Source organism: Rhinoderma darwinii, chromosome 4, assembly GCF_050947455.1.
Source record: "Rhinoderma darwinii isolate aRhiDar2 chromosome 4, aRhiDar2.hap1, whole genome shotgun sequence".
Classification (NCBI taxonomy): domain Eukaryota; kingdom Metazoa; phylum Chordata; class Amphibia; order Anura; family Rhinodermatidae; genus Rhinoderma; species Rhinoderma darwinii.
This window is the reverse complement of record NC_134690.1, coordinates 378,274,881-378,287,985: the sequence shown is the minus strand read 5'-3', so window position 1 is coordinate 378,287,985 and position 13,105 is coordinate 378,274,881. Positions and strand designations below refer to the sequence as shown.

The window sequence follows — 13,105 nt, the reverse complement described above, 5'->3', positions numbered from 1 at the left end:
CTATGGCCGGGGCAAGTCTAAACTTTTTTATAAATTTAAAAAAGTGCCTTTTTTTTTTCTCTCGTGTGCTTTTTGCGGCAGAACCGCAGCATTTCCGCAACAGAGGAGCAGCGATTCCACAGAATAAATTGACATGCTGCGGCTTAAAAAGCCAAAAGCCACACTGCAGGTCCATTTTTTTTGCAGCGTGTGGATGAGATTTGTTCAAATCTCATCCACTCGGCTGCGACTGTAATACACTGCCGATTTTCCACAATAAAATGTGTTGCATAAAATCCGCAGTGTTCATGCCTAGTGTGTTCCTACCCTACGGCCGGATTTACACGAGCGTGTGCTTTTTGTGTGCGCAAAAACGTGGCGTTTTGCGCATGCAAAAGGTCCATAACCGCTCCGTGTGTCAGCAGCGTATGATGCGCGGCTGCGTGATTTTCGCGCAGCCGCCATTATTATGACACTCTGTTTGTATGTTTGTAGCACGTGGTGCTTTTCTGTTTTCATTCATCGTTTATACTGCTGCGGAAGTGCTGGGCGTGATTTTCACGCACCCATTGACTTCAATGGGTGCGTGATGCGCGAACAATGCACAAATATCGGGCATGTCGTGAGTTTTACGCAGCGGACACACGGACACATGCTGCATGAAAATCACTGACAGTCTGCACGGCCCCATAGAGTAACATAGGTCCGTGCGAGGCGCGTGAAAATCACGCACGTTGCACGGACGTATTACACGTTCGTCTGAATAAGCCCTAACAATAAGGCCCAGTTCACAGAGTTTTTGGGCCTTGATATTGACTCGGACACTGCGTCAGAATCAGCACCAAACAACTTCCAAAACCGCCTCCCATTGATTTAATCTGAAATCAATGGGAGCCAGTCGCGGAAAAAAGAAAAAGCAGCACGTCCTTTCTTGCCGCGGTTCCGCCTCTGACTTCCCATCGAAATCAATGGGAGGCAGAAAATGCATTTTTCCCTGCGTTTTTTGTCTGCTGTCCTCAATCGCCGCGGGCAAAAAACGCGGCAAGATAGTGTGGGCAGGTCAAAATCTGCCTCAAAATTCGGTGCGCGGTTCCAGGCGGGTGCGCATGCGCGGGGGTTTGCGGGTGCGCGCGATCGGTCGCACGGGCGGCAGTGTTTGACGGCCCCCATGACGACCCCCATGCTACCCAGGGCCGCCATCAGGGGGGGTATTATGGGTACTGATGTGAGAGGCCCGGCCAAACCTAATTGAAAGGGGGGCCCGCAGCTCACGACATTCTTTTGGTGAAAAAAACAGGCCCCATTGCAGGGGCCTGTTTTTTTTCTACCAAAGGCAAGTCGCGGCAGTTGCCGGGCCCCCCTTTCAATTAGGTTTGGCCGGGCCTCTCACATCAGTACCCATAATACCCCCCTTATGGCGGCCCTGGGTACCATGATATAGTGCTGGATGGAGTACCGTTAACAGGCGGTGCCACGGTAGGGGGGCCCAGAAAATTTAGCTGTAGGGGGCCCTGAAATTCCTGATGGCGGCCCTGTCCTCACCCGTCCATGTGGTTTTCCAGAAATAGAAGTCCATGGGATGGTATTTCCTTTTTGATATTATTATTATTATTATTATTATTATTATATAGAAGAGTTCTGAGTCCAATATTACATTTTGATTAGACATTGACTGCCATTCCTATAGAGGGACAGGCTGTAGGACTCGTGTGTCGTATTCATTGCTCCTCCATCCCCCTATATGAACTCTAACTCTAACCAATAATTGCAAATCCCTAAACCTAATCTAATGGGTTAAAAGGAACCGGTCACTAGGTTTTGAGCTACAAAGCCAACAGCCTGTCATTATGCAGCTGAGGTTTAGCAATCCAAACCTGCCCAGCTCAAACCGGACGTTTCGGCAATATTTAGTAAAAGAACTTACAAGTTAACGAGATGAGTCCAGCAGCATCTGGCGCTTGCACATTACGCACCTGAAGCTGAGGGCCGTACACTGCACATGCGCAGTGAAGTCAGGTGTACTGTCCTTGGCTTCAGGTGCGCAATGTGCATGCGCCAGATGCTGCTGGACTCCACTCGCTAACTTGTAAATTCTTTTACTAGCTATTGCCGAAACATCCAGCTTAGACATGGGAATGTATGGGAACTACTGGTTTAGTGGCTCCAAACTTAATGACTGGTTCCCTTTAACTAATATTCTCTAATAATCGATATCACTATAGCTGTAGCGTGTAACATGTATCACCAAGTAAACTATTGGCAGAGATTTTATGCTAAAGCTTGGATATGGACAGGATAGGAACCGTATAATATAAAGATACTTTATTGATTTTTATTTTTGTGTGGTGCAACTTGTTTGACACTGCGATGCGGATGCTGGCAGACGTCCTGGTTATGGAGTCCATAAACTGCTCATCTTCTCACACATGTGGAAAAGAAAATACTCCCCCATATGCGATTTGATATGGGGGGTGTTAACATGTACAAAAGTTATTGTTAAACCTCCCCATTGTGTGATCTAGAGCTATACAGGGGCAAGAGGAGGATTACAGATCCTCCTCTCCCTGCATGCTGCGAACATATCCCCTCCTCCTCCACCACACAAGTTAAGGTGAAATTTGCAAGTATATGCAGCTCCCACTTCAGCCTACTGTAGTATCCCTCTAGCCTGAGCTAGAACCTTTTAGTAGAAAGGATGAATCAGATACTTCCTTGGCTACTGAATTGCTTTTCCTGACAATGTATGAGATATGTCCTTGGCAGGGAAAGGGTTAAATGCAAGAGCACCAGTCACCGAGAAGAGCATTGTTTAGAATAAAGTATCTTCCTATAATTCTATCAAAGTTCAACCAGTGGGCAGAGCCGAATTTAGCTGGACATTTGCACAGGACCTCGGTTACCTAGGATGAGCCCCAAGGGCCCCCCCTGGAGCAACCTGAGAGTGGGGTATGTAAAATTTCACTACCATGGCCCACCAGTGATTTTACCTTTTTTAACTCTTTCACTATTTAGGCATTGTATAGCGGTACTATTTAGATACTTAATGGTAGTAATGCGTGCGCATTGTATGGATGTATTATTCGCAATTGTATGACTGTATTTGGGTATAATAATTCTCTAAAAAGTGTATATGTTTTTTATACATATGTATATATTCTGGTACACATGTATGGCAGCGAGAGGCGTAACTTGGAGCTACTGGGCCCAAATGCAAAATTTGCAACAATGGACCCCCACCAACTACAACGTGCCATTAAAGTGATTGTCTAATGAAGACAACCCCTGTCCACATGACTTATTAGGGAATATGGACAGCACAGGGGTGGTCTTGTAATACTACATGCCTAAAGAGTTGCACAATACTTATCTTTCCTCGTGTGCCATTTTAATAGATTCGTGGCAATTTGCATTATTTGCACCTTTTTGTAAATTGAAGCATCCTTTCTAGGGATAAGACTCCATATGAGGTATGCAGGAGTCATCTAAGGTAACGGTAAGACATTTTATTAATAGAAGCTCCCGTGACTAGTGCCGGAGTGAATGACCAGCCAGACAAAATGTAACAGTGGGAGCGCAAGGAAAACACGACTCCCCTAATGAAACAGGAACGCTAAACTTGCTTGAATCATCAGTTTTTGAAAGATGATATCAGTCAGCAAAACTGCTGGCGTTGGAGTATTCAGCCCAAGCTGCTTAATGGTGACCTAAACTGTGATGAAATATTAATTCTTAACCCTTTGGTAGCTTACCAGAAAGAAAGCTTTACTTCCAGTGACACTTTTTTTTTCTCTTACGTTGTTTTTTTATTTTTATTTAAATCACAGTAGTAAACGATAGCATTGTAATTTGTCTTTACAGATGCTGATTCTGTAAAAAAAAAAAAAAAAAGAAAAATATTGAAAATTGAATAGCTATAAAAAGTCTCATGTATAGGAGAACTATGTACTTCATCCTGTGAGATATATGAATATCGGATACTGGAGTACAATGTACGACTGGTTTAAAACTTGGAGATGACCGTGTGGTTTTATAGTAACCTGGTGTTCGGGATGTATATATATGCAATAGATAGATTTGAGAGTAGATGGATATGAAATGGATATTTATTTTTTCCTATGCTTATATCGCGCAAACATATTTCATAGCGCTGTACGGAGATTGTCACCATTCAAATAAGTCACTGTCCCCAATGGGACTCACAATCTAATTTCTCTATTTCACACACCCACACTCCAAGGTTAATTTTCTATGAAATTGCCCCATCAGTTTTTGGAGTGTAGAAGGAAACCGAAGAACCCAGACAAAACCCACAAAAACACAGGGAAAACATACAAACTCCATGTTTGCCTTAGTTGTATGTGAACCCAGGACCCCAGTGCTGTAAGGCAACAATGCTACCCACTGAGCGATCGGATTGGATTGATACATATGATGTAGATAGATAAATAGAATTCCTCTTCAGCATATCCGTCACCTTTATGGTCTTGTTGAGAGTGATCTGCAGGAAAAAAGCCGCCATGTATCTTGATTACCATATACATAAGTTACATAGTTAGTACGGCTGAAAAAAGACACATGTCCATCAAGTTCAACCAAGGGACGGGAAAAGGGAAGGAAAAATTTCTACACATAGGAGCTAATATTTTTTTGTTCTAGGAAATTATCTAACCCTTTTTTAAAGCCATCTACTGTCCCTGCTGTGACGGCTCCTGCGGTGACTATTCCATAGATTCACAGTTCTCACGGTAAAGAAGCCTTGTCGCCTCTGCAGCTTGAACCTTTTTTTCTCCAGACGGAGGGAGAGCCCCCTTGTTTTTTGAGGGGGTTTTACAAGGACCAGGATTTCACCATATTTTTTGTATGTGCCATTAATATATTTATATAAGTTAATCATGTCCCCCCTTAGTCGTCTTTTTTCAAGGCTAAATAGGTTTAATTCTTTCAATCTTTCCTCATAACTTAAATTCTCCATGCCCCTAATTAGCTTCGTTGCTCTTCTTTGTATTTTTTCCAACTCCAGGGTATCCTTTCTATGAACTGGAGCCCAGAACTGAACTGCATATTCTAGATGAGGCCTCACTAATGCTTTGTAAAATGGCAATATTACATCCCTGTCCCGCGAGTCCATGCCTCTTTTAATACACGACAATATCCTGCTGGCCTTTGAAGCAGCTGATTGACACTGCATGCTGTTATTGAGTTTATGATTTACAAGTACACCCAGATCCTTCTCAACAAGTGAATCCGCCAGTGTAGCTCCCCCTAGGACATATGATGCATGCAGGTTGTTGGTACCCAGATGCATAACTTTACATTAAACTTCATCTGCCAAGTGGACGTCCAAACACTTAGTTTGTTTAAATCTGCTTGCAATTCACGAACATCTTCCATAGACTGAACATTACTACATAGCTTGGTGTCATCTGCAAAAATAGAAATAGTGCTATTAATCCCATCTTCTATATCATTAATAAATAAGTTGAATAATAGTGGTCCCAGCACTGAACCCTGGGGTACACCACTTATTACCGGGGACCATTCAGAGTAGGAATCATTGACCACAACTCTCTGGATACGGTCCTTGAGCCAATTCTCAATCCAATTACAAACTATATTTTCTAAACCTATAGTCCTTAATTTACCCATTAAGCGTCTATGGGGGACAGTGTCAAATGCCTTTGCAAAGTCCAAAAACACTAAATCCACAGCGGCCCCTCTGTCTAGACTTCTGCTCACCTCTTCATAAAAACAGATTAGGTTAGTTTGACAACTTCTGTCCTTAGTAAAACCGTGCTGGCTGTCACTTATAATGCTATTTATTGTCACATAATCCTGTATATAGTCCCTCAATAGCCCCTCAAACATTTTCCCCACGATGGATGTTAAAGGGGTTTTCCGGGACCAAAAAATCCTCTTCTGCCTAACTAAACATGTACAAACAAATATTTTTTTAATGTACTTGCGTTTCATCAGATGTTCGTAACTGTATATTTCTTCTTTGGTCACGTGATGCCTCGCTAACCCAAAATCAGAACTTCCTGCTCAGCCACGTACATGCTGTAACTTCCGGTTTCCGGCTATCAGAATGGACGGTTAAGTCATAAGTGCCGATTCCACGATAGATGAAGGAGAGGTTTTGGGAGAATCGCTTGGCATCATGGGATTTGTAGTGTTTATTCAGAACAGGAAACGGACGTTCACAACAAAAGAGCAAGGTAAACAAACTAGATAATACACGCAGGGAGCATCTAATGAAGGAAATGACCCGTAAAAACAGGTGGGGAACATAGTCTGAACATAGGTAACAGATATTAAGGTATATAAAATTACAAAAACGATGTTGGAAAACCCCTTTAAGCTCACTGGTCTATAATTACCCGGGGAAGACCTAGAGCCCTTTTTGAAAATCGGCACCACATTTGCGCTTGCCCAGTCCCTTGGCACTATACCAGTCACTAGAGATTCTCTGAATATTATGAAAAGGGGGACAGAAATAACTGAACTAAGCTCTTTAAGAATTCTAGGGTGTAACCCATCTGGTCCCAGGGCCTTGTGCACATTTATTTTATTTTATTTAGCTTGGACCATATCTACATTCATCCAATTCAGTATATCAACTGATATATTAACAGCACTGGCACCGGCTACATCAGCTGCTCTTTCTTCAGTTGTATATACAGAGCTAAAGAACCCATTTAGTAACTCTGCCTTCTCTTGATCCCCTGTGATCAACTCCCCATTACCATTATCTAGGGGTCCTACATGTTCAGACCTGGGCTTTTTAGCATTTATGTACTTGAAGAATTTTTGGGGATTTGTTTTACTATCCTTGGCCACCTGCCTTTCATTTTGTATTTTTGCTAATTTTATTACCTTTTTTACAGATTTTATTAAGATCTTTATATTTTACAAAGGCTGCAGATGTACCCTCAGATTTGTATTTTTTAAATGCCCTTTTTTTGTCATGTATTGCCCCTTTCACAGAAGGTGTAAGCCATGTGGGGTTTAATTTGAGTCGTTTATACTTGTTACCTATAGGAATAAATTTTGCACTATAATAACTCAAAGTAGATTTGAAAATCTCCCATTTATCATTTGTCCCATTATTTGACATTAGTTCTTCCCAGTCTATATCCTGAATTGCAGCCCTCATCCTGGGGAAATTGGCTTTCTTAAAATTAAATGTTTTTGCCCTCCCAGCCTGCGTTTGTTTTTTACAGTATAGGTAAAATGTAACTATATTATGATCACTGTTACCGAGGTTTTCACGAACATTGACATTCCCAACAAGATCTGCATGATTAGAAATGACCAGATCCAACAGAGCTTCACCTCTAGTCGGGTCTTCCACAAACTGGCCCATAAAATTTTCCTGCAACAGGTTGAGGAAATGTCTCCCCTTTGCAGTTGAAGCTGAACCATGACACCAATTAATATCCCGGAAATTAAAATCTCCCATTATCACTACAGTACCCGCCTGTGCAGCCCGCTCCATCTGTTTATATAGCTGAACTTCCATCTCCTCAGTTATATTGGGGGGTCTATAGATTACACCAAAAGTAATTTTTTCAGTGTTTACCTCCCTTTCTAGTTCCACCCACAAGGTTTCAACCTCCTCACAATCTTCACCCACTATTGTCTCTTTCACACTCGCCTTCATATTACTTCTCACATACAGACATACACCACCACCTTTCCTATTTGTCCTGTCTTTCCGAAAAAGTGTAAAACCCTGTAGATTTACAGCCCAGTCATGTGAAGAGTCCAGCCATGTTTCAGCAACACCAACTATATCTATATGTTCTTCCAGTATCAAGGCCTCCAGCTCCCCCATTTTGCTTGCTAGACTTCTGGCATTTGTGAACATACACTTTAACTTGCCTGTCAGTTTTTCACTTTTATTATCAGAAATGTGATTTGACATTAATTGGGCCTTTTTATTTACACTGATGTTTTGTAACGAAAGGATCTCCTTATCTTGTTGTCTAGTCCTCTCCCCACATTCTGTTTCTCCCCCCACCAATATAGTCTGACCCCTCTCTAACCTGGCTACCCCTTTTTTTTTCTACATTGACCTCCCTCCTCAGCCCTAGTTTAAATACTCCACCACCCCAGCTAGAATTCTCTCCCCCAGCACAGCGGACCCTCTTCCATTTAGGTGCAAATCATCTGCAGAATACAGTTTGTACCCCAATGAAAAGTCAGCCCAGTGCTCTAGGAACCCAAATCCTTCTCCTCTACACCAAGACTTCAGCCATGCATTTAACTCCCTGAGCTCCCGCTGTCTTTCCTGTGATGCGCATGGCACAGGCAGTATTCCTGAGAATACTACTTTGGAGGTCCTTCCCTTCAGCTTGTAGCCTAGTTCTTTAAAATTATTCTTAAGGCTCCTCCACCTACCATTTATTCTGTCGTTGGTACCGACATGGACCACGACAGCTGGATCATCACCAGCCCCTCCCAGCAATTTGTCCACCCGTTCCACCACATGCCGAACCCTGGCACCAGGGAGACAGCAAACCATTCGGTTGAGGTGGTCTTGGCGACAAATTATTCTATCCGTCTTCCTGATTATAGAATCCCCTACGACTATCAATTGTCTTGGCTTACCTGCATTACCATCCCGCCGACTACTAGATGGGCTGTTCTCCCGGCTGTTAGGGAGATCAGTATCCACTAGGGCTGCCATTTCTGAGACTGACACCCTCGCATCATCACCCAACTTGGCAATTTTGCCTGGAATGTCAGAAACCGGATCAGCCTTCCTTTTCTTTGACCCCTTTCTACTGCCCCTAACTATATTAACCCAGCTACTTACCTGATCCTGCTCACCCATGTCTTCACCCTCCAGTTCTAACCCACTAACTGCATGCTCCGTGAGCAGCAAGCTCAGCTCAAGATTGTCTATCCTCCTCAGTGTTGCATTCTGCTCCTCCAGATCTCTAATACGAGCTTCCAGGTGACCAACATGCTCACATCTGCCACAGAGGTATTCACCCTGGAACTCCTGCTCCAGTCGTGCATACATATGGCAAACTGTGCACTGAAGAAAACCTCCAATCTTGCTATCCATTAGCCAAGTTACAAAAAAAACAGCGAACAGTTGTTAATGCAAAAAGAAAAAGAAGTAGAAGAGTACTTACAGGGGCTCTAAGTCATCTTTTCAACTCCGGTTTTTGGAACTCCACTTGATCTACAAACCACTTGTTTTTTCAAGCCACAGAGCAGGCTCTACAGAGTACTGAGTCCTGATTTATAGCACCTGGGACCAGCTAACCCCTCCCCCTAGTCAGCTACTCAGCAGGAAGTCATGCACTTTAATCCAGCCACCTGTCAAATACTTTTTGGGTAGTGGGATTGATTTGTGGGTGCAATTTCACTTGTTCTAGATTCCAAAAAACTAAAACGGCCATCCGCAACATGGACCTGCAGCACTTCTGGGGCAGATATTCTCGTTCCATGATGATGGTGGTGATTGTATTTATCTCTAATGGATTTTTTTGTGTATGGGTCTTTTGACTTGTTCCATCTAGGATCTATTGGCGGATACTGGATAATCATTTATGTTCATGGATGGCAATATGATACAATAAAACTCTACAGAGACTGCTGTTGACTTACAACTTTATGTTTACATAGGTGGAGATTGATAGAAAACTTATCCCCACTGATGGAGAAGACATGGACAAGACCAGAGAGTGCAAAACACAGTAAAAAAGTTATAAAATAGAAACAAGAGATTACTTTACGGAAATATAGTAACGAGTATATAAAAAACTGGCAAGCTGAGGGGCTCTGTGCACTGAACTATATCTCCCAGCATGCTCGGCCTACTGAGGCTATATGGTAAAGATTCACCATTGCGATCTTACATGTACAGATGTAAAGAATTATATTAGATGTATATTATTCTTTGTAACTAAATATATTTAATGAGTTTTATTCTGATATACCTGAATTACAATGGTAATATAATTTGCATCTATTTACATATAATTAAACAAATATGCAGCCAATTATTTTAATTGTTTTGGTGATTAATTTGCATAACCCTCTCTTTGACAATAAAACTGTAAGAATAAATTTAAAAAAACACCAACTTTGGTTCTCTTTTGTGCAATATAATCAATTGTCCAGAAATTATTTTCTAGAATAGAAACACCCCATAAAGGATTTTTAAAGGGGGTTTCTAATAGCATTGGTGCCTGAGAAAATGCCTGCCCCAAGCCCTAACTATGCAGACAAAGAACTAAGTACAACTGGTATCCCTTGATGAGATGGTGAAGGGGTTAATGGAAGTAGTCTGGGACAGGAAAAGGTAACTATAATTTTACATTTATTTGCTCTCAATGGGTTTAAAATTTATTATAGGGGCAGAGCCTTGTTTTTATTATTCAGGGATTCAAATCCCCAGCTTGGCTCCACACAGTCATAGAGTTACATGATAAAATTCTGGCTGCCTGCAGCCACCACTAGGGGGAGTTCACTGCATAGGTATTTATACAGTTCCTGACACACGTTCCCTACTTTTTTATTTTTTGTGCCTCATGAGGCAATTATTCACAGCTCTGCGATGTTCATACAATTTATCTAGCATGTGGAGTCCGTCACGACACTGATTTTGATGGCTGTTCTGCCATTCTGGATGTAGGGGAGCTTATTAAGCGACATGGGATCATCTGAAATAGGAGCATATTGCATACTAAATGGACACACATTGCGGTGGCGACGTGTACTTGGGTAAAAACAGAAAAATCTAGAGACCACCCAACATTCCCTGCAACGTGACTGTAGCTAGTGGATTTGAATTTCTTAGGAAAATATTGACATTTTGGAGTTTTCAATGAATGTCCATGGCAGCACCATTAACTTGCCATTTATCAATCTAGCTTGCCACCTCAATCTACTAGCTGAAATACAAGGGACTACACTAAACAACAAAGCTAGCCAATTAGGTGTTCATAGAGAGCTGTAGTGTTTCTTACTGGTAAAGATACCTGTAGCTGGTGGTGACCAGGGGTAGGTGGAAGAGAAAGAGGCGTAGACTACTATCTTCACTGTACAACTGACTCCTCTCTGCCAGTGTACCATACCAGTTTTAAAATTATAAAACTTATTTGGCAGTACTCACTGCCCATGTCACAAATGGAAAAAACACCTTGTCACGGAGCCCGTGGGATTTTCTGTCACGGGCCAGCAGAGGGCGGTAGGAATCCACTTTGTCAACAAGGGATTTGATGTGGGGCTAAACTGGGGAGCGGAGTCTAAGGGGCTCCCTGGTCTTCACCCTTTAACCACTGTAGAGGGATCTGGACTTTGCTGCAGGGGAACCCCAGGTCCCTTGGTGACGGCTAACTTAACAGGTGTTCTGACAGATAGCATGGTCAAGTGTAGCGGAAGTTCAGGGAAGGCTGCAGCGTACAAAACGGGTAATGTAGCAAATGGTCAGGACAGGCGGCAATAGTTTGTCACGTGTAACGAGGCAAAAGGTTAGGGCAAGTGGCAGGAAGGGATGGTCAAGTACAGGCTAAGGTCAAAACATGGGAAAGTAATTTTGACGCACTGGCTCTTTAGGAAAGCAAGGGTCAGCGCATGTGCACTAGGACCCAGTGTAGAGCGTGGGTGAGAGGAGCATTCTTGTGGGTTGTTTAGTGACAGGGAACACCTAAAGAAGCAAGGTGGCATTAGCAAGCCAATTCTAACGTCTGCGGTGTCAGGCCAACACTAAATGGCCGAGATTATATCTATTCAGGTCCATTCTCCACTCTGAAAATGGCGCTGCACCGACACATATAGGGAGGTTGTGTCATTCGAACATGATTTGACACAGCACTAAGTTTCATGGTGCAAAAGGAAATTTAATCTCCGTCGTACCTCGCAAGCATTGCGATTTTGCAGTGTATCTCGAACGCTGCAAAACTTTGGTGCTAATTTCTTCTACTAGAACAAGCTGCAATTGATACAGTATGCTTCCAAGGATACTATAACCATATGTCTCTTACAATGGTACTATTGGAAATCTACACAATCTTTACCTTTCATTACAAGAGATCGGTAGTTTGTGAATCCATATTACACATACGTGTTTTCTGTGTGCAGCAGCGTAGAATCATCGCCTTCCGCTCATTTTACAAAAATGCTAAAAATGTCCTTTCCCGTTCTTGAAACAATTAGTAACAGCAGGTGTGACTAATTAGCGGAGAAGAGCTGTATTGTGACAGGTAGATAAAAATCGTCAAACGCCCCAGTTCTGCACCTCGCAGGTGCTTATAACCTCTGGGCTCAAGTCAAATGCAATAAATAAGATGATCAAACTTTCACATACAGTCCGCTGTGACAAATTAGCAGAAATAAAAAATTGTGCCCACTGTCACGGAGGAAATCGCATCATGTGCAAATCTTCCTTCCTGGAGGGTAAAGTCTATTTTAATTTACTGTCACTTACTGTAACTGCAGCAGTGACTATGTGGAGATAAATACATTGTAAAGCTGCTTGATTGGAAACACTATTTTATAGATTTTATTGTGGATTAAAATAACTACAAGATGAGTCAATTGAGGGAACCGATGAACTAGGATGTGAAAAACTCAAGTGTGGCCTATTGGAGTGGTCTAGGATTTTTATGCACCTTGTTTGGAATAGCCCATAATATTTTCATAATTGTTATTGCACTGTGAATGGTTCTGTTATGGGGGCACTGTGGTTCGCTTTATTTGAGGACACTGTGCGTTGCTCTGACTAGGGGTCAGTTTGAATGGTAACACTTTATGCAAAGTGGATTATTTATGTAACGGTGTATAGCATTATGCTGTGAACCAAAAACCTCAATTTTTCCGCATTCTGACAAAAATTGTTGCAAAATTTTGTGTTTTTTCGGCAATTCACAGCAAAATAAGCCATTTAAGCCGTGACGTGGGAATCTAGCTTAGCTGCCTTAGACCATTGTTTTGGAAAGGCGAACAAGTGCACTTCATCTAGTAATCCCCCTTCCCAGTTGTGGGAAGTGTGTGTGTGTGTGTGTGTGTGTGTGTGTGTATTTATATATATATATATATATATATATATATGTCGGGTTGCCACCTTTTCAACTAAAAATACTGTCCAGGTTTATGGAGTATAAATACA

General features: G+C 42.2%; 1 protein-coding gene across 2 annotated transcripts in view; it reads left to right on the top strand.

Moving 5' to 3' along the window:
* The window catches only part of STON1 (stonin 1), an 80,637-nt gene extending 70,600 nt beyond the window's left edge, over window positions 1-10,037 (top strand). For both annotated transcript variants that reach the window (XM_075863191.1, XM_075863190.1), the window contains one exon: window positions 9,619-10,037. In XM_075863191.1, the coding sequence (XP_075719306.1) occupies window positions 9,619-9,693 (75 nt within the window). In that variant the 3' untranslated portion in view covers window positions 9,694-10,037. The remainder of the gene's footprint in view (window positions 1-9,618) is intronic.
* The last annotated feature ends 3,068 nt before the right edge of the window (window positions 10,038-13,105 follow it).